The sequence below is a fragment of the Gopherus evgoodei genome, chromosome 3 (assembly GCF_007399415.2).
Source record: "Gopherus evgoodei ecotype Sinaloan lineage chromosome 3, rGopEvg1_v1.p, whole genome shotgun sequence".
Classification (NCBI taxonomy): Eukaryota; Metazoa; Chordata; order Testudines; family Testudinidae; genus Gopherus; species Gopherus evgoodei.
In genome coordinates, this window is record NC_044324.1 from 144,246,787 (window position 1) to 144,269,389 (window position 22,603).

Below are 22,603 nucleotides of genomic sequence, written 5' to 3' on the forward strand. Positions count from 1 at the left end.
TCCACAGTTACTGTCTAAATGGTGGTTAAAAAGCTATCAAAGGATCTATAACAAGCTGTGAGAAACATTTTGCGGGTTATCTCTAGCCCTGACTTGGAGGGTGGAAAAAGTTCTAGTCTGTCTCCCCATACTATTTATTTTCCAGGATAAAAAAAATCCTCTAATATGAATGGTGAGCTGTAAGAAAGTTCAGTCCACAGCTTGAAAGTCATTACATGCACAACATACAGGTGATATCCTTGCCCCTAATACTTAAAGGGAATTTCAGCTGTAGTAACTTGTAGGCAAGTGTATCGACAGAGGTGCAAACTCCTAGTGTAGGCAGGTAAAACCATTATTTGCCCTGGCAGAGTTTACTCAAGTTTCAAGAAATACTCATTTTTGCAACATAGATTATAATTGAGGCAAATCCCTCCATATAAACGAGGCACTTGTTGCTGTAGTGTGCTGTTAACTAGCAGGCATGGAACACATTTAATATAATGGCTAATAATTGGGTTTTGGAAAGAAGAGGTATATGATACTGTCAGTTCAAATAAAAATGCAAGACAAGCAACTCTACTTCATGTTCATTTGGAATTTACAGGAACTGAATCAGTTGACAAGCAGTACTTAAACGGAGTTTGAGAGGGAAGTGATGTTGCCACCCTCCAAAAAATTATATGGTTCAACTTCTAGTCAGCCTATTGCAGTGAGAAGTATGGGATATGTGGTATAACCATATATAATTTGCACTCCTGTAGTCTCAAAGATCTGTGACTATCTGTGGCAGCAAATGTAGTAGCACATAGGTACCTTCCGTTCTAATCTTGCTAGGTTAATGGCTAAGCAAACTAGCTTGTGTTTGCAAAATGCACAAGAGTGAGCTATTTAGAGAAGTCCTAGATAAGGCAGTAGCAGAGGGTGCTGCAGAAACGAACTCACTATTAACTAAAGAAAACAAAGTGTGAATGTCCTTGTTCTTCTGTTTGCATCTACCAATAGCAAAAACTTGATAAAAAAGGACTTAGCTACTCCTGGAGAAGTTTTTGTAATCAAAGCATCAAAAGAAAGTTCAGGCAAAGTGCAGTCAGTGATTGTCATCAGCAACTCTCAAATATATGACTGTCTTTGTGGTCTCTCCATGGTTAAAATTAGGAGAGAGGCTAACAATTTTTTGAGTTAAACTGCTATGGACTGCAGATCAACTAAAATCATCGGAGTATGCAATAGAACCTCTTCCAAAACTGCGTCCACAGATTTCATGAACCTTGTCAAACAGAAACGATGTAAGCAATTGCTTCATATTTATATTAAATAGGGATTATAGAGAAATTGGAGAAATATAATAAACTGTGCTTTTTTATTACATCGGCCTTTTTCTTCTATTTCATGTATTAGACTTGGAGAGAATGCACAAGTGTAACTAGAAGGGTAACAATTAGAGCTCACTAGTGCTAATGGGAAATCTCCTGGATATGCTGCAAACTAAAACTCCACCCCAGCCTCCCTAAGGAACATTGCACTGAGGAGGGTTGGGGATTCCTTGGCTACACTCTTTGGTGTTGTGAAGCACTTGTAACCACACTAGCTAGCCCTTCACCTCAGTACCTAGGGAAGCAGTTCGGGTATAATCCTGGTCCCATTGGAGTTAGTGGGGGTCTTGTTCATTTCAGTGGAGTAGGATTTCACCCCATGTCTGTGTGCCTGGATCCTGGATTGGTATGTTCTGGGGCTCCTTGTACACTTCTCTGTACCTCCACTCTCAAACAATCTCTAAGTTACACTACTCCAGCTATGTGAATAATGTGGCTAGAGTCAATGTAGCTTAGGTCGACTTACTGCGGTGTCACAACTGCGCTGAGTTGACAGGAGGCTCTGTCCCGTCGACTTACTCCACCGGAAGGAGAGGGGTAAGGTACCAGAGTCGACTGGAGGAGAGTGCTCTGCGATCAGTTTACCAGATCTTCACTAGGCCTGCTAAATTGATCCCCACTGCGTTGATGACAGCAGTGTAGATCCCTGGTAAGTGTAGATATGGCCTATAACTTACATTGTAAGCTCTTTTAGACGGGCCATCATTTTTGTTGTGTCAGTGCAAGGCCTAGCACAGAGGGTCCCTATTCACTGTGCTAGTGCAATTAGAAATCATAAATAATCTTTAAAATTCCCTGCCCTTCCCCCAGTCTCTTTAGTAAGCTACTACTTGTTTCCGTTAGAAAATGTTAATTAGCATTCCAGAAGGATTCCTTCTCAATAAGGGACCATAAGGAGGTGGGAAGAAAGTAATTGTTTCCTGGAAGTTCGTAGTTGTGGGGAACTGCCTTGAAAAGAGTATTTGGAGTGAAATGAAGCAGTGAAGAACACATTGGTATTAAAGCTGGGGAGTGCCACATTGGTGGAGGCTTGATTAGTATGATGATAGGCCAGGATATCTGTGTAAGTACCTTCATATGAGAGAGAGAATGAACTCTTATATCCTTGAAGATCAAAATGATCATAGTTTTTGTAACTGAAAGGAGGTAGTTAATTATGACACACAGATCCTAGGAGAAGCTAAGTACTTAAGAGGAAAGAAAAAAGTGGATGTATCAGATGTTGCTTTGCTCAAAGAAGCCTCAGACTAGGAGATGCAAGAGGGTGAGAGAAAAAAGCTGTCACTGAGAGATGGTCTATATAAACTGTAACTAACCCTATAGTACCTCCCTAGTTTATCAAATGTCAGGTTAGTTTGTAACTGTTTATATTACTATAATGCCTAGGCTAAATAAACTAGCAGTTTTATGTATACTGTTTCTCTTGATTTAGATGGATCTATCATCTCAATCCTTTTATTAATTTTACAGTTTGGATCCCAGACTGGGAATTTCATACAGCCTGTCCCAAAGAGGAATTCAATATCTAAAGAGAGGGAGGATGTTGGGGGGGCTTGCCTTTTTGCGGTTCTGTCAAAATGGCACAGAATTCTCTTCCATTAAAGAGTTGTGTGGAGGGTTGTGGTCTAGAAGAGACCTTGGGAAATATTCAAGGGCAAAGGACAGGAGCTTAGTCGAAAGGAGTAAAAGTGACACAACCAGTAGTTTTTATACTATCTTTATTATTTATTTTTAAAATGTGGTCGTATTGTCACCCTTTCATAGTTCAGCACAGGCAACATTTGAATAGCAAGTATTTCAGGCTTTAGTTTTGCATTAAGAAATGTAGCATTTTAATTAAACAGCATGTTAGGTTGCCATAATTTTCAGAAAGCAAATACTTCAGAAGCAGTTTAAACACTTGTCCAGAGGGCTACTGATCACTTCCCAGTACTGGAGAAGGGAACAGGATACTGAAGAAGGGAAGGAAAGATTTTTTTTCCTCAAGCATCCAGTGTGATAAATGTATGCTATTCTTACAAAAGAGAGAACTCATTCTGTAGCTCTGTTTTGTTACAGCTGAAATGTTTGACTTTTTGGGATGTGTGTGTTTTCAGGGGGTGGGGAGTGGAGTGGAGGGGAGAGGAGGAAGGATGCATAAGCTTTTACTTGGGCCAGTGGGAAATAGTTTTATTTAGTGTCTACGTTGTCTTGGGGGGCTCCAATCCTTCAGTTACATTTTGAGTAGTCCTGATTAGTAGCTTTGGGTTTTTCTGATTTAAAATTTGGATATACTATCTGTAGAGGACAAGTGTACGAGTTACTTAGGATCTGCGCTGGTGCTTTTCTAATCTAATTATGACAGATTTATTGTTCGCAGTGTAAACTTTTTAAAAATGTCTTTTTGGAATTTGCTCTGAGATAGTTTATGCTTAAATTTTAGACATGCGAGAGTACTAATGTAAATGTAATTTTCAACAAAAAATTATATAACTTGTTATGCACTTCTGAATGCTGAGTAAATAGGTGATAAATTGAAAATGTTTTTCACCCTGCTTTAATATCTGCTGTAAATAAACTTCTTGGTTTATGAAAATATGTTTTCTAAATAGGGATTAGAAAAACAATTGGCTCAGGATTGAGTGAGCAGGCTAACAAGGTTGTGAAGGCCAGTTCTGGAATGAAGCTAATGAGGGTCAGAAATCTGCAGAAGTCACAAAAGGATAGCCTAACACAGATTGCTAGGTTACCAGTCTAGAAGAATTTGCTATGGACCTGGGTTTTAGTTATGTTGAGCATTTTGCTTCCCAGATGATTTGTGTGTGTGTGTGTGTGCATAATATGTGTGTGTATATATATGTGTGTGTGTGTATATATATATATGTATATATGTGTGTATGTATAGTAGTTCTTCCTGACTACCAGCAGGAAACGGAAGTTTGAAGTGCTATAAGCCTTTTTGTACTTTTTGTAGAATGAAACTTGGTCATATTCCAATTATTGACTTGTGCAAGAGTCACTGTTTTTAGTTTCGGTGACACTGACTGACAAGGAATTTCAGGAATTCTACTGAACTCATTTGAAATGTAATTGAAAACAATAGGCCTTTCATTCAAATCTAAAGGCATAACACTCATAATTATTTTAATGTTCCCTTAATACTAATTATTGAGATCTTAGCCTACACATTCATGTTAGCCCCTTAGTATCTCCTTTAGAATATTGGTGAGAAACTTATTGGAAGAGACCTATTTGCTTCAGTATTTTACCTCTAAGTTTTAAGATATAATTCTGAAATATCAGTAACAACTTTTTAATTTACTGCCCCAAACTAAAACAGTGATCAGTTAATACAAATGCAAGGTCATCAGTTCAGATTCTTGCTGAAACAAATTTCTTATAAGGCAAGATGATTCTTCATTTACAGTTTACTTGGTTACCTTGTTATTTCGTGCTTTGCAGCTTATATTGCTAGAAAACACTTGTGCTCTAATTATTCCAATCTGTAACTTAATCTTTGATCTGTATGCCATAAATACTAAAATAACAGTTGCTATTGTGGGAAGGGATTGTGGGAACTGGACAATGAATAAAAATTTTGTGATAAGCAGGGTCAGAAGAGGATATGATTCATTGGGGTAGTGATCTGGATCTCCCATTGTGAGTTAGAACACATGATCAATCACACTTCTCTGCCTCTTTTTAATAAAGGAATCTATATTCCAAATCTATGTTAATACAACACTGTAGCTAAGATTTTTAAATACAAGTCAAGAAATTTTAAGTGAAACATGCACATTATGCTGTAGATTAACCGGGTAATTCATAGGTGCACGGTGCAGGGTTACAGTAGCTATCGCATCAAAACTCAAAATTAGTCACTTCTGGCCACTTAAAATATTAACTACAACACTGCATTAATATAACATTAGTATTTAAAATGTTAAAATGTAAACATGTATTTTCTACATGAGAACATTCTCAAATTCAAACTTTGTTTTTTCTGCAGTTTTGTTACTTCAGAAGATAGAACATGATGACATTTGTAATAAAACTTTGAAGATTACAGACTTCGGCCTGGCTAGGGAATGGCATAGAACAACTAAAATGAGTGCAGCAGGTACCTATGCATGGATGGCACCTGAAGTTATAAAGTCATCCGTGTTTTCTAAAGGAAGTGATATCTGGAGGTGAGTGTTTTGTCCCACTTGAGACTGCTTGATAGCTAAGTTCCTCATCCTGAGAATCTTGAAAAATGGATATTTGAGGAAATCCTCTGTGTTGAAATTGTTCTGTCTGTTTTAATGGTTTACTGATGGTGTTGGTCTGAGAGTGTGGAAGAAATTTACCATTTGCCAAGTAAAATTCTAATATTTCAAAATATACCCTGATTTGTCTAACTATGAATGCCCTTATCTTAACTGCCCACAGTAGGTATCCCTGCAGATCGACATTCTGTCCCAAGAGAAGAATGACTGACTGAATCATTCTTACAATCGAGGAAATAAGTGGCCTTTTAAACGAAAACAATATTTCAATAGGAGCAGCCCTTCAGTTTTTCTGTTGAATATCCAGATGTTTTACTTGGGAGACAAAGGACTCTTTTATTCTTGTTACATTAATGCATGCACTGCCTGATAATAGGGTATTTATTTTCTACTCGGAAAGCCTCATAGTGAATATAACAAATGAGACTAGTTCAGGATTATTTTATGTATAGTAAACAGAATGGATAAAAAAATCAGACGTCTAAAAATGTATTTTTATTTATATTAAACATAGGTTTTTTTAAATAGCCTGATTTAAAATTAAATTTGAATTGACAACCTGTCTTTAAGTACTAAGCTTACTACAATTTATTAATCATTAAAATTAAACACAAAAATAATGTTAAGTACATTTGCTGTCAGAGTTTCCGCTGAACTGGTGGAAGCCACTGGCTAAGTACCTGGAATCATAGTTTGTTGGTATGCTAAACCAGATTTTAACAGCACTTTCCTCTTCTGCAGATACGGAGGAATATTTTCTTCATTTCTGTTTATTGAACTACTTCAGTTCAATAAATAATTCTTTCAAAGTTCAGAAAGCAATTGGGAGTTAAAGCAAGAGAGCTTGTTTTTCCTCTTCCAATTTAGGAATGAAAACTAGGTGTGAGGATGAGATGTACAAGTTCTGAAATCTTGAAGGACATAGTGACCAGAAACAATTCAGGTCAATTCACTAACGACAGATAATATTTCCTTTGTTTAATAAGTTTGGTTAATTTTTAAGTACAAAACATGTTTAAACTTCTCTTTTTTCTTATGTATCCAGCATATTTAAGGTGGTTTTTATTTATTTTTTTAATACTCTTTTCTGGTGCATTTTAATTGAGTTTGATTATCCATCCAAGTAGAGCCTGAGACAAATCACAAGTTTAAAAAAAAAATCCTTTGGTAAATAAGAAATGGATCACAAAAATGTAAAGATTAATAATCTGACTAAATGTAAATTAAGCTATATAATGTCTTAAATAAATTTGTGTAGTTATAGTGCATCTTCCTGATTAGCAAAAAATACAAAATTTAGTGTAAAGACTGCATTTAATTACAAATCAACATGTTTTAATCCCATAAATGTGTACTAAATTTATTTCCATTAATCAGGATGGAGTTGGAGGTGCAGTCAGTATAAATTAAAACTGTATTTCTACTTTATCTTCTGCGGTGGGCCGCCTTATTTTAAATTCATGTATAGTTCTTATTCAATAAGGACATTCAGGATACTTCATGTAAACCACAGGACTTTGCGTATCAATGAGGTTTTTGAATGAGACAGTTAAGTCTCTTAGGATCAGAGGATAAAATCATTTAAAATCATTTGTGTGTGGGGAAAAGTAAGTTATATTGTGAAAAGCAATCATTGTGAAATGGGCTTTCCGAGTTCCTGTGCTCTACCTGCAAAGCTCCTGTTGTCTGTCTTCCAAATTTGTATTTATTAGGAGAAACCAAAACATATGGGGCTGTGTAAATGGCAATTTGGGGAGGAAGGAGGCTTTAGCTCCACAATCTATTGTCTGTCTGATACAACAGAGAACATGCACAAGATTTTTTTTAAACTAATATAGAGTCCTGTGTGGTTTTTTGTTTGTTGTGTTTTTTTTTGTAAGAAGTGTCTCACTGCTATTCTGCATTATGAAGTAATGCTTTTGGTATGTTCAGGTTAGTTCTGTAGACTTCACCACTTCTTTGTGATGCACCTTTTACCCATCTTAAGTTTGAAACTAATTCCTTAGTATGTTGAGTGTTTTATCAGTCTCAGATGGTGTCCATTAGAGAAGAGGCATTAATTTTTGTTTGAGTAGGGTGGAGGATGGATGTAGGTATTTCCCTAACCAGCTGTGTTCCATGCTTAATTACAGGTCCTGTCCAGTCTTGTTGCTGTGATTTTTTTTTTTTTTTAGGTATCTGAAAGGGGGTATGCTTTGGTGCAATTGTTGTATTCTACTACAACATTAGTTTACATTTTTGGAATCTACAGTATTTCTCTTCTTCTCCTTCTCTTCTGCACGCCTCTCTTGTAAAAATGTAAGTATTTAGTTCAATGATGAGTTTTAACAGGAGAGGTTTTTAATTAGTAAGTCTTATGTTGTGCAGTTTGGTTTAGGCTTTCTTGGTTTCCAAATATTGTCTTTCGTTGCTCTTTACCCTTGCTTTAAATAATAGGAAGATGGATTAAAATGGATTGTAAAATGTAGTCACACTGTGACTGGGCATTGCTTCTTAAAAAACCTTCTGGGTGCAAAGCTTGGCAAGGATTTCCATACAGCATGTTTGATAGAATTCTGTACAGAATATCTAAATTGTGACTGACTGATTTCCTTTTAGAATGTTCTCACCTTAAACTGCAATACCTTTAGGAATTCTGCCATACATATGTGTACCTCAAATCCAAAAATCTTCAGCAAGACTTTTTTTCATAAAAAGTATCAGCAGTAGGCACTGATGAATTTCCTCCTTGTGTCTTGTTCCAAAATCTAGCAACACTAGGAAGCTCTACTGGATGAAATTAAGTGTATGGTTTTGCTTTAGGAGATGAAGCAGAGAATAAAATACATTTTTAAAGAATATCTAAGTTCAAGCTGTCATAAACAGATAGTTAAGGGTTAACGTCTCTTTCACCTGGAAAGAAGTAATCTGAAACACCTGACCAGAGGACCAATCAGGAAACAAGACTTTTTCAAATCTGGGTGGAGGGAACTTTGTGTGTGAGTCCTTTGTTCTGGGGTCTTCTGCCTGTACTCTCTCGGCTATGAGGAGTGATTTTTTTCTATTGCCTGCTTTCTAATCTTCTGTTTCCAAGTTGTAAGTACAAAGATGGTTTGTTGTTTTGTATTTACATGTCTATAGTTGCTGGAGTGCTTTGAATTGTATTCTTTTTGAATAAGGCTGTTTATTCAATATTCTTTTAAGCAAATGACCCTGTATTTGTCACCTTAATACAGAGAGACCATTTTTATGTATTTTTCTTTCTTTTTTATATAAAGCTTTCTTTTAAGACCTGTTGGAGTTTTTCTTTAGTGGGGAACTCCAGGGAATTGAGTCTGCAGATCACCAGGGAATTGGTGGGAGGAAGAAGTCAGGGGGAAATCTGTGTGTGTTAGATTTACTAGCCTGACTTTGCATTCCCTCTGGGTGAAGAGGGAAGTGCTTGTGTTTCCAGGACTGGAAATAGAAAGGGTGGACTCTCTCTGTTTAGATTCACGGAGTTTGCTTCTGTGTATCTCTCCAGGAGCACCTGGAGGGGGGAAGGGAAAAGGTCTATTTCCCTTTGTTGTGAGACTCAAGGGATTTGGGTCTTGGGGTCCCCAGGGAAGGTTTTTGGGGGGACCAGAGTGCCCCAAAACACTCTAATTTTTTGGGTGGTGGCAGCTTTACCAGGTCCAAGCTGGTAACTAAGCTTGGAGGTTTTCATGCTAACCCCCATATTTTGGACGCTAAGGTCCAAATCTGGGACTAGGTTATGATACAAGCAACTATCATTCAGGATTGTATCAGTAGGAAGAAGCTGTGCTAGGAATAATAATTGAACTGAGAATGCAATGGCTGCCTTGTGTCTTAATACAACAGGAGTACTTGTGGCACCTTAGAGACTAACAAATTTATTTGAGTATAAGCTTTCATGGGCCACAGCCCACTTCTTTGGATGCATGGAATGGCACATATATTGAGATATATATACACATACAGAGAGCATGAAAAGGGGGGAGTTGTCTTACCAACTCTGAGAGGCCAATTAAGTAAGAGGGGAAAAAAACTTTTGAAGTGATAATCAAGATAGCCCAGTACAGATAGTTTGATAAGAAGTGTGAGAATACTTATAAGGGGAGATAGATTCAATGTTTGTAATGGCTCAGCCATTCCCAGTCCCTATTTTAAGCCTAAATTGATTGTATCTAGTTTGCGTATCAATTCCAGCTCAGCAGTTTCTCCTTGGAGTCTGTTTCTGAAGCTTTTCTGTTGCCAAATGGCTGAACCATGTTTACCAGAAGAACATGAGACTTCTCTGTTTGCCTAAAGTTGGACTTAAAAGCAAGAGATACAGTGGTTCAGTAGAGTTCCTATTCGTGTTCAAAGTTCAGCACTTGTGAGGGAATTCTGTACACAATATTTTAAATATTTTAAAACTCCTGTAAATTTGATTATTCAATAAATAAATGGAGAGGCTCCAGAATGGCAATGGGGAGCGCAGGCCACTGGTGGCGTGGGGATAGGAGATCACCCTACATCCCCCTTCCGACGCAATTTCGGCAGCGAGGCTGTATCCAACCCTGACACAGCGCAAGGGCCAGGCCTGCACTAGAGGTCAGGGTCCCAAGGACTGGGGAAGGAGGGGTTGCAGGACTTTCTCCCACCTCCATGCAGCCAGTGGCATTGTGCTCCCCACTGCCATGCTGGAGCTTCCACTTTTTTTTATTGAATAATAAAATTTGCAGAATTTTAAAATATTGTGCACAGAATGTTATATTTTATTGGTGCTGTCAGGGTTCCTTCCCCACTCTGAACTCTAGAGTACAGATGTGGGGATTCACATGAAAGCCCCCTAAGCTTATTTTTGCCAGCTTAGGTTAAAACCTGGTACGCTGCCACCACCAAGTGATTTAACAAGAAACAGGAAAAGGACCACTTGGAGTTCTTCTTCCCCCAAAATATCCACCCAAGCCCTTACACTCCCTTTCCTGGGGAGGCTTGAGAATAACACCCTAACCAGTTGGTTACAAAGTGATCAAAAGACCCACAGCCCTGGGTCTTTGGACAATGGAAAAATCAGTCAGGTTCTTAAAAGAGAGATTTTATTTAAAAAACAAAATCTAAAAATTATCTCTGTAACATCAGGATGGAAAATAACTTTACAGGGTAATCAGATTCAAAGAGCCCAGAGGAACCCCTTCTAGCCTTAGTTTCAATGTTACAACAAAACAAGAATACCTCCCTCTAGCAAAGGTAAAATTCACAAGTTGAGAAAACAAAGATAAACTAATACGCCTTGCCTGGCTGTTTACTTACAAGTTTGAAATACGAGCGACTTGTTCAGAAAGATTTGGAGAACATGGGTTGATGTCCGGTTCCTCTTGGTCCCAAGACTGAACACCACAAAAACAAAGAGCACAAACAAAAGCCTTCCCGCCCCCCAGATTTGAAAGTATCTTGTCCCCTTATTGGTCCTTTGGGTCAGGTGTCAGCCAGGTTACCTGAGCTTCTAAACCCTTCACAGGTAAAAAGATTTTGGTGTCTCTGGCCAGGAGGGATTTTATAGTATTGTATACAGGAGGGTTGTTACCCTTCCCTTTATAGTTATGACAGGTGCAGAATTCCCTCAGGAGTAGCAGGTGAATCAACTCACCAGGGTTAGCAGCCCTGCACCAGGCATACCAGCTGTGGGCTGGCTCGCTCAAGATCCAAGTGTGGAGGGGCTTAGTGTGTATGTGATCCAGGTATGGGGCTTTTTTTTTTTTAGGAAGGAACAATCAGTTTCACACATACAGAATGGGAAGAGACTGTCTAGGAAGGAGTATGGCAGAAAGGGATCTAGGGGTTATAGTGGACCACAAGCTAAATATGAGTCAATAGTGTGATGCTGTTTCAAAAAAGCAAATGTGATTCTGGGATGCCTTAACAGGTGTGTTGTGAGCAAGACCCAAGAAGTCATTCTTCCACTCTACTCTGCGCTGGTTAGCCTCAACTGGAGTATTGTGTCCAGTTCTGGGCACCGCATTTCAAGAAAGATGTGAAGAAATTGGAGAAGGTCCAGAGAAGAGCAACAAGAATGATTAAAGGTCTTGAGAACTTGACTACGAAGGAAGGCTGAAAGAATTGGGTTTGTTGAGTTTGGAGAAGAGAAGACTGAGAGGGGACATGGTAGCAGTTTTCAGGTATCTAAAAGGGTGTCATCAGGAGGAGGGAGAAAACTTGTTCACCCTAGCCTCTAATGATCGAACAAGAAGCAATGGGCTTAAACTACAGCAAGGGAGATTTAGGTTGGACATTAGCAGAAAGTTCCTAACTGTCAGGGTGGTTATACACTGGAATAAATTGCCTAGGGAGGTTGTGGAATCTCTATCTCTGGAGATATTTAAGAGTAGGTTAGATAAATGTCTATCAGGGATGGTCTAGACAGTATTTGGTCCTGCCATGAGGGCAGGGGATTGGACTCGATGACCTCTCGAGGTCCCTTCCAGTCCTAGAGTCTGAGTCTATGAGAAGGTTCCATGTGGGGCATTATGGGTGCATGTGGCTCGTTGTGGGGGATCTGGATGCACAGGGGCTCATTGAGAAGGTTCTTGGTGAAGGGATATTGAGACTGTGGGGGAGTCCAGATGATGATGGTGGAGGCTCAGCTGGGGGGTGGGGGCGGGGGTTGTGGATGTGAGCAGATGGGGCTCCCGGGGGGGGCGAGAGTGTCTGGATGCTGGGGGTGTGGGGCTTGGTGGGATGGGGGCCTGGATGCAACTGGTTTGGGCTCAGTGGGGTGGGGATTGTCGGGGTGAAGATGTGAGTGCAGGGTGGTCTGGGTGTAGAGATGGGGTTCAGATGCAGGAGGGGTGTGGGTTGGGCTGGGAATAGGGGTGAAGCTCAGCAAGGTGTCCTGGTGTGGGGACTTCAGCTGCACGGCGGTTGGGCGGACAGGGAGTGGGTCTGACCTACCCTAATTCTTGTAGTCTTCCCTGAGTTGACATTCTCAGCGTGGCCCGTCCGGGACCATGGTCACCCATACTGTATGTGGAGTTTAAATAAGGAGGTAGGTTTTGACTAGCAGTATGTGGCAATGTGGGGATGTGTCAGTTGGGGTGACCGAGACACACAACTGTCAGACCCTGCTGAAGGAGAAGACATGCCATTCACCTAGGGTTGCCAGGTGTCCAGTTTTCGACCAGAACACCCAGTCAAAAAGGGATCTGGCGGGTCCAGTCCACACAGCTGACCAGGCTGCTAAAAGCCTGATAGGCCACAGTAGCTGGCATGTACCTCCGGCTTGTAGGCGCTGGTGTGACCAGGGGGCTCCATGCGCTTCCGCTAGCACTGGCTTCACAGTTCCCATTGTTGGGAAACTGCCAATTGGGGGTGGTGCCTATGGACTGGGGCAGTACGCAGAGCCCCCTGTCTGCCCCTGTGCCAAGGGGCATCAGGGACATGCTGGCTGCTTCCAGGAGCTGCATTAGGTAAGAGCTGCCCAGAGCCTGCACCCCAAATCCCCTCCTTCACCCAACCCCCCCTTCCCCAGCTCTGAGCCCCCTCCCAAATGGCTACATTTATCAAAAATTGTTAATATAGAAAACATTTATTGTGATTAGTGATGTCCTTTTCTCATTACACAACAAAATATCAAGACGACACTATCTGGACACAGTTGACTGCCACAAAATCATGTTTGTTAACTATATACAAATATTCAAGGTCTTAGTTTAATGAATACTTCTTAAACCATAGAAAACAATGAGCACCAATACAGTGCTCACAAACTACTTAAATGACTGCTACCCTGTATCTATATATGTCTTTATGTTGCTCCGAGATTCATACAGCAGGAATGTGACTTGGTACACTTCAGAAGAATTCGGAGAACTCTATTTGTTGCTAGAATATCTCTACATCCCTTTCCTTTTTCATCCCAAAATACATCATAGAAGTGCCACTCATGAATTTGGCCAAGTTTATGGAAACATGTAAAGTACCATATAACGTTGTATGTTATCCCAAAATGGTTCCCAGCGTTGTATGTTATCTCAGCAACTTTGCACCTGTAATGACAACACTTTTGCTATAATGAAGTCTACTATTTATGTAAATAATGTTGATGATTCTGTTGAACTAAGCAATATTTGAAACTTTATTTTAAATATTAATGCTTTATTCCAGTTACATAGAAAAGAGCTACAGAGAAGGTAGATAAAGGATTTTTGTTGGGTAGGGACATATCAATTTTGTCTGAATAGTCAATGAATGGTATCTGAAAGAGGCAGGTCACCACGTTGAGATGCTTCCACCAAAATGCATCTTGGTTTCTTTCAACTTATTTGCTATCATGCACAGAAATTTCTGGAAATAGCCAAGCCGTCACATTTTTAATCCTTTTATGATCAGACTTATATGCAAGTGTAGTGAGTAATGGTTCACCATTAATGAAATGACATGTACTTGATTGAATTTGTTTGCTTTGGCTTTGAAACTGTAAAATCAGTAAAGAAGTCGCTATTTATAAAAATAAAAAATTGTGCAATTGTTGATGTTGGTGCTGATCACTGGTGACATCTTTAAGTATTCACAAGGATTTATATAAGACTTTTTGTTTTGCACAGAAAGGAAGTTTTTTATGAATTTCCTCATAGTATTGCTGCATAATTTGGTGCTGTCTCTCTGCGTAAAGAGGTTTTTATGGTCTGTAGTCCTAACGCAACCAACCACTGCACCAAACCCCCCACATGGAGGGGAAACTTTAATAAAGGGGTGTGTGTGTGGGCAGGTGGGCAGGCAGGCAGGCAAGCAGGGTTTCAAAGATTTGCAGGCTGAAGGGGACCATTAGGACTTCTAGTCTGACCTCCTGTGATATCAGCATAGGATGCCATCCAGTGACCCAGCTCAGTAACAACTTCTGTTTAACTAGAATATGTCTTCTTGAATAGCATCCACTCTTGATTTGAAGACATTAAGAGATGGAGAATCCATCACTTCCTTTGGTAGTTTGTTCTGGTAGTAAACGTGCTCACTGTTAATAAATTCATAAAATAAAATTTCTCACTGGTTTTTGTCTGTCTTCAGCTTCTAAACGTTTGTTCTTGTTCGTTGTTTCCCCACTAAATTAAAGAGCCTTGAGTAGTACCTAGTGTTTTGTCCGCATGAAGGTATTTATATGTTGTAATCAAGTCACATCTCAGTTTTCTTTGATAAAATAATAGATTGACCTCTTCAATTCTCTCACCATAAGACATTTTCTCCAACCCCTCAATCATTTTTGTGGCTCTTTTCTGTGTGTGCTCCAATTTTTCAGCTTCCTTTTTAAAATGTGGACACCAAAACTGAATGCAGTATTCTAGTATTGGTCTCACTACTGTCATACGCTGAGGTAAAATCCCTCCCTAGACCTACTCATAACTCATGTTTATACATCCAAGGATCACAATAGCCTTTTTTGCTATAGCATCACAGTGGGAGCACATGTTCAGTTTTTTGTCACCTTCATGAATGACTTGGATAACGGAGTAGAGAATATGCTTGTAAAACTTAGATTGGCACCTAGTTGGGAGGAATTACAAGCAGTTTAGAGGACAAGATTAGAATTCAAAACGATCGTGACAAATTGGAGAATTGGTATAAAATCAACAAGATTAAATTTAATAAAGACAAGTCTAAAGTACTACATTTAGGACAGAAAAAATCAAATGCCAAATACAAAATGGGGAATAACTGGCTATGCAGTGGTACTCCAGAAAAAGATCCTAGGTTTATTCTGGATCACAGTTTGAATATAAGTCGACAATGTGATGCAGTGGCCAAAAAAGCTAACAGTGCTGGGATATTACGAGGAATATATAAGACATGGGAGGTAGCTGTCTTATTCTGCTCAGCACTGGTAACCCAGCTGGAGTACTTTGTCTTGTTCTGATCACCACATATTGGGAAAGACATGGACAAATTAGAGAGAATCCAGAAGAGAAAACAAAACGATAAAAGGTTTGGAATACCTGACCTATGAAGAAAGGTTTTAAAAAAAAAATAAACTTGGCATGTTTCGTCTTGAGAAAAGAGGACTGAGGGGGGGACTTGATAAGTCTTCAAATATATGTTAAGGACAGTAATAAAGAGGACTGTGATTAATTGTGCTCCAAGTCCACTGAAGGTAAAACAAGAAGTAATGGGCTTAAACTGCAGCAGGGGAGATTCTAATTAGATATTAGAAAGTTTTCCTTAATTATACGGATAGTTAAGTTCCAAGGGAGGCAGTGAAATCTGCATTGTTTGAGGTTTTTAAGAATAAATTGGACAAACACTTGTGAGGGATAATCTAGAGGTATATTTGGTTGTGCCTCAGCATGAGAGGATGGTCTGGATAACTTCTCAAAGTTCCTTCCAGCCCTACATTTCTCTGATGCCTAAATACTTTTCAGAGTCACTGCTTTTCAGGATGCAGTCCTCCATTTGGTAGTCCTCCATCCATTGTTCCTAGAGGTATTAAAACATATTTTGCTTGAATCCAGATCTCTGGAGGACGGCTCTGTCCTCATAATTATTTACCGCTCCACCAATCTTTTGTCGTCCAAAATTTCATCAATAATGATTTTATATTTACTTCCCATTCATTGGTGAAAATATTCAATAATGTTGGACTACTGTTGCTCCCTGCAGAAGCCCATTAGAAACACCCATGTTCAGTGATGACTCTGTATCGACAGCTTCTCATTGAGACTTCCCCATTAGCAATTTATTAATCCATATAACATGCTTTAATGATTTGGTTTTTTTTTAAAGCACTATACAGTATCACTGTGTCATGCAGTACTAAATCAAAGTATATGTACTCTCCAGATGTTCTTATACCGCTCTCCTCATCAGGTATCTGAGCACCTTCCAGTAGTTGATCAAACAGTATGACTACACATCTATCATATGGTGTTTGTGCTTTCATCCTCTTCCCAGGAAAAGAAGCATGTGCAAATGAGTTTCTTATTTTTGCAGGGATTTAGGTTTTGTTTTTTAATTTAACTATACAAGTTGCTATATATGTGCTAGAGAAGGTAAGTTCAAAGAAATTAGTCTTGCACTTGGAGCAGAAAGTGGCAAGGTTTATGATGCATTTTAGTTCCTGAGAGAGTTCATGCCACAGTCTGGGGCTGGCCCACGAGGAAGTTCCTTCTACTGCACAGACAAACTTTACCCTTATTATAGAGTTTCACTGTTCCTGACGAGCAGAATTGTTGACCACGGTCTTTGTTCTGGAGTTTAGGAAATCTTTTAGATATCCTAGGACCAGTCCATTGCGTACCTTGAAGATAGGGCCTGAGACCTTGAACTAGATTCTGAATTCTATGGGAAACCAGTGTGGAGTATGGATGTGATGTATTAGCGGATGAATGTGTTGCTGAGGAGAGGTTGTGCAGTGTTCTGTACTAGCTGAAGTTTCCTAAGTGCTGAAGGCTTTGTGGCCAGGAAATTGCACTGCTGTAGTCTAGCCTGAAAGGTGGTTCTACATAAATAGGTGCCTCTATATAAATCCATGATAGGTCCACATCTTGAATACTGAATGCAGATCTGCATGCATTTCAAAAAAAATGGAATTAGAAAAAGTACAGAAAAGGGCAGCAGAAATTATTAGGGGTATGAAAAAGCTTCCATATGAGTAGAGAGTAATAAGACAGGGACTTTTCAGCTTGGAAAAGACGACTAAGGGGGGATATGATAGAGGTCTATAAAATCATGACTCATGTTGAGAAAGGAACTGTTTGTTCCTTCTCATAACACAAGAATTAGGGATCACCAAATGAAATTAATAGGCCCCAGGTTTAAAACAAACAAAGGGAAGTATTTCTTCACACAATGCACAGTCATTTTGTGGAACTCTTTGCCAGAGGATGTTGTAAAGGCCAAAACTATAACAGGGTTCAAAAAACAACTAGATGTATTCATGGAGGATGGGTCCATCAATGACTATTAGCCAGGATGGGCAGGGATGATGTCCCTAGCCTCTGTTAGCTGGGAATGGGTGATGGGATGGATCACTTGATGATTACTTGTTGTGTTCATTTCCTCTGAAGCACCTGGCGTTGGCTACTGTTGGAAGACAGTACACTGGGCTAGATGGACCTTTGGTCTGATCCAGTATGGCCATTCTTATGTGTATAGCCAGACCTAAAATTAGACTCAGGCTCCCTGGTTATGTACCTCATAAAACTGATCCAGTTTGCCACTCCCGTTCACCTGACAGTTCTTGTATACTAAGCCTCACTGCCAGGCTACCTCCCTCACAAACAGAGAGGGAATAGCTACACAGAAACTTCAAATGCTGGTTCTGGTCAAAGCCTCAAGTGTTCCAGGAGCAAGGCCCTTACTCAGACACAGAGACCTGTCTCACCTGGCCACGTCAGGGCTCCGCAGCTGAGTCACACAACACGCACAGAGAATGAACAAATCCACAGTTTCACCTTCTGAAATCCCTGTTAGCTGCTGCTGTTGCCCTGCTAAAGGGTATATGTGTGTTGAGGGGAGGAATGGTGACATGGGCAACAGTTCAGGGAGTTCCATGCCTTGCTACATTAGAACAGTTTAACAGTGGTGGGGAAATGTCAGTTGAGGTGAGATATACAGTGGTGTTCTAGCCATGTTGGTCCCAGGGTATTAGAGAGACAAGGTGGGTGAGATAATGTCTTTTAGTAGAACAAGTTCTGTTGGCAAGAGAGACAAGCTTTTGAACTTACATAGAGCTCTTCCAGACCTGAGGAAGAGCTCTGTGTAGCTCAAAAGCTTGTCTCTCTTGCCAACAGAAGTTGTTCTACTAAAAGACATTATCTCACCCACCTTGAGATGAAACTTTTTTCTTTTTTCTTCTTTAAATCATATTGCCCTTCAAACCCTGGCCCCTTATATAAATTCCATATACAAAATGTAGGTGGGGGAACAAAGCTTTGGGTCAGAGACGGCATATCCTAGCTCCTTGTAGACAGGGCTGGCACTAGGTTTTTTGCCACCCCAAGAAAAAAAATTTTGGCTACCCCTTACCCCAGCCTTGGGCTCCCTCTGCACCCTGCTGCCACCCCAGCGCTGGGCTCTCCCCTCACCCGCAGCCCCAGCGCTGGGCTCTGCCCCCTCCTACACCTGTACCCCCTGCCGCCCCAACCTTGGGCTCTCCCTGCCACCTGCACTCCTGCTGCCCGAACTCTGGGCTCTCCCCCTCACCCCATCTGCACTCCCTGCTGCCCCAGCCCTGGGCTTCCCCCCACCAATGCTGATTCCACCCACTTTCCCCCTCATCTCCAGTCAGTCCAGTTCTGGCAGGGTCGGGGTAAGCAGCGGAGCTCCCGGGCTGTGCATTAGCCCAGAGTCCCTCCAGCCAGGGCTCCTGCCTTCAGGATCGTCCAGGACTTGGGACGGCAGAGATGGGGGACCACTCGGCAGAGGGCTGAGGAGCCAGGGCAGGGCAGCCTCAGAGGGAGCGGAGCTCCGGAGAGCGGGGCACGGGCCCTGCACGGCAGTGCCCTGGGCACTGGTCCCCACTATTTCCCTGCTGCTGCTGCTCTTGGCCACTCTGCTGGAGTCCTTGGGTGACTCGGGCTGGTTCTCCCAGCCCTGGCTGCGGTGCTGGGTGGTGGCCACCAGGCTGCACCTGCAGGCAGCTCCATGTGCCCCGGGGGGCGGCCCCCAGCCAGAGTGTCCCGCGCTCAGAGCCCAGCCGGCCGTAAGGTGTGGGCACTGCTCTCCGATGCAAACCACAGCAGCACCAGGGCAGCCCCCGTGCAGGACGCACTGCTGCTGCCAGGGGCAGCTCTAGGTTTTTGCCGCCACAAGCGTGCCAAAAAAAAAAGATGGCCAGAATGCCGCCCCCGAAAATGTGCCGCCCCAAGCACCTGCTTGGTTTGCTGGTGCTTGGAGCTGGTCCTGCTTGTAGAACAGTCTGACACTTGCCAAGATGTGTCCCTTATGTTGACCCAGAACCTCTTTTGTCACAAACGGCCAGTCAAAACTCAGTTGCTTATGCATATACCATATATAATATGGAAGAGAGGTGGAGGTCTGGAATTCACCAGCATATTGCGCAGGAATAAAGATTTGGGTTGGCAAGTGTCATGTACTAGCTCCTTCAGAACAATCTGATGTTTGTGAGGACATGTCTCTTGGGGATGATCTGAGACACATTTCTCATACAGCTAGTCAAATCCCAATTCCTTATTCGAGGGTCATGGGGGAAAAAAAAGTGAGAGGTGTGATATGTGGCAGCATGTTGCACAGGATTGAAGCTTCAGGTCAGGGTAGCATGTCCCAGCTACTTCAGAACAGTCTGACAGTCACAGGGGCATATCACTTGGGGTGACCTGGTATACTGTCATGTACCCAACCAGTCAAAATCCAACTCCTTATTTGATTATTTAATAATTAGTAATTTAAACTTTTATTGCGTTCAGTCACAAGAATTTGATGAAACTTCTAAAAATGTAATCCTACACTGATGTATTTTTAAATAATTTTGGCCTTTGAATAAGGAACTGGGAACTACAAATAATGAGGCTCAAGTTGGTTCCTTACCTTATCCTCTCCCAATTAAAGCCACCCCCAAAAAAGTTGTGGAACGAACATGACATTTACGATCGTCATATTGTTCACTCTGCTTGTGTGTGATAGCTCGTTCCCCAACTTGTGTCTGTCTTGTCTGTTTAGACTGTAAGCTCTTCAGGGCAGTCACCATATACTTTTCTGTACAGTGCCTAATGCAATGGGACTCTACTCTGGTAGTGCCTATGGGCCAGCCAGTATTAAACATGCTTATTACAAGACAGATTTACTGGAAGTCAGAGAAGTAAAGAGAGTGAAATTGTTTTAATTTTAGGGTGGAGTTTGTATCCGAATTTCTTTTGGCTAATCTAATTAGCAGTGACAGGTATATTGGTACCTGACACACAATCAGGAGATAAAACTTTTCCTCTAAAATTTAGGAAATGTTTCCTCCCTTACTTCTGACAGCAAGCAATATTTTTTCCTTGCCTAGCCTGGCAAAAATGAAATTATGTCATGAGTCAATCCTGTTGTACATTTTATGAAAGGGGAAAAAAGTTAGGGGCTCGTTCTGCAGTATGCCATAGGGATGCAGAAATTTCAGTTCTCAAATGAAGCCGCTTTTAATTCAAAAAACAAAATGGTGTGTCCATTGGGATAAATTGTCCAGGGATCAGTCTGATACTTCATTGTTTTGAAGTAGAACTTTTTAGTTCTCATCTGTTCTTTGTGCTTATTCTCTTCCTTTTCCATCCTCTTTCCATCAAGGTTTATATGGTAGTGACATCTGATTAAAAGTTGACTGGAACCAAAGTCTTTTTTTTTAAATAGGAGTTTTGTTTGTTTTGTTGTTTTTTTTTCTGCCAGCAAAGTGACAGTGATTTAGGTAGGATATGGTTACAATAGCCCATCCATTGACTAGCATATCCAGTTTTACTAATTGCTATCAGAGAGAAGATAACAGGTGAGGGGGAATAGTCCCCTGAAGATTTTGACAAATGATAGTGAAGACAGTCTCTCTTTTAGGACTACATACTGGACAGAGTATCAATCTGTTTTGTCCCTGAGTAAACCGTGTCGGTATTCAGAAGATAAACTTAACTATTTAAAAATTTGCTTTATAGTTACGGAGTGTTGCTGTGGGAACTGCTTACAGGAGAAGTTCCTTACCGTGGCATTGATGGTCTTGCTGTGGCTTACGGAGTAGCTGTCAATAAGCTTACCTTGCCCATTCCATCCACCTGTCCTGAACCATTTGCTAAACTAATGAAAGGTACCTGTGCTGCTTCTCTCTACTTATCCTAGAAGTAAATGTGTTTTAATATCTATGCTTTTTCTTATGATTTATAATAATTACACAACTCAAACACTTCATTTGGTACTGTGCTAACTCTGTATAAAGTAGTGGTTTTCCCTTTCTTGGCAATCCAGTACTAAGACATTTTAACCCATTTCAGAGTAAGCCATGCAATACTACAGTATCCCATATCATTTTTAAAAATGCATCACCTTAAGCAGTGGTTGAATTATTTCTTCTGTATTCTTGTGGTTTGTTTTCTTTTCTTTTATATGTAACTAACTATAATGTCCACCAAATGTAGCGGTAAAATACAAAATCAATATGACTGACTTCTTGTGGGGAGGAGATATCACTAGTTGTTACCTCGTAGTCTTTTTGACTTCCAAAGATTGTTGGGTTTCTCCCTCCTTCTCCAGAGAGATGAGGGACCCTGACAACTGTGCATAATCATAGAATCGTAGATCATAAGGGTTGGAAGGGACCTCAGGAGATCATCTAGTCCAACCCCCTGCTCAAAGCAGGACCAATCTCCAAATGGATTGAACTCACAGCCCTGGATTTAGCAGGTGAATGCTCAAACCACTGAGCTATCGCTCCCCCTATGCTACAGTGTCCAAATGGAGTTCTTTGAGGTTTTTTATTAGCTCAAGAAGCTTAACTACTTCGGTGCTGGCAGTTCTGCTGCTTTACATCCTGAAAATAGAGGTTATGTTGGAAAAAATTGACTTCTCATAACCTTTTAAAAACCTTGATGTACTGTAGGGTAAGCATGCCCTATACCAGCAATGATAAAACTAGGCAATTCTCAGGGAGGGGAGTAAGCATTAGAACTTTTGAAGTATAAATAACAAATATTTTGAAATTCATGCATTGTGTAAATAATCCCCCTAAAATTCTGTCAATAGTGGAACTGATGGGATTTTGATGAATTTTAGAATGCTGGGAGCAGGATCCTCATATCCGACCATCGTTTGCCTTAATTCTTGAACAGCTTACTGCCATTGAGGAGGCAGTTATGACTGAGATGCCTCAAGAATCTTTCCACTCCATGCAAGATGACTGGAAATTGGAAATTCAGCAGATATTTAGTGAACTAAGGACAAAGGAAAAAGTGAGTGAATTTTTCCATCTGCAAATGCAGTAATTTTAACAAGAGAATAGGGCAATTGAGGAGCTGCTATTTTTTTTTTTTAAAGCAGTAGGTGGGTTTGGAATTCCTGGTAGTGTTCCAGAAT

At 40.6% G+C, this 22,603-nt stretch overlaps 1 protein-coding gene across 5 annotated transcripts in view; it reads left to right on the forward strand.

Annotated features, from left to right (window-relative positions):
• Positions 1 to 22,603, forward strand: part of MAP3K21 (mitogen-activated protein kinase kinase kinase 21) — a 63,878-nt gene that overhangs the window by 16,962 nt on the left and 24,313 nt on the right. For all 5 annotated transcript variants that reach the window (XR_003999667.1, XM_030556905.1, XM_030556909.1 and 2 more), the window contains exons 2-4: positions 5,344 to 5,524; positions 21,193 to 21,341; positions 22,304 to 22,479. Coding sequence is in view for 4 of the 5 variants with exons in the window: in XM_030556905.1 (XP_030412765.1) it covers positions 5,344 to 5,524; positions 21,193 to 21,341; positions 22,304 to 22,479 (506 nt within the window). In the remaining variant the exon portion in view is untranslated. The remainder of the gene's footprint in view (positions 1 to 5,343; positions 5,525 to 21,192; positions 21,342 to 22,303; positions 22,480 to 22,603) is intronic.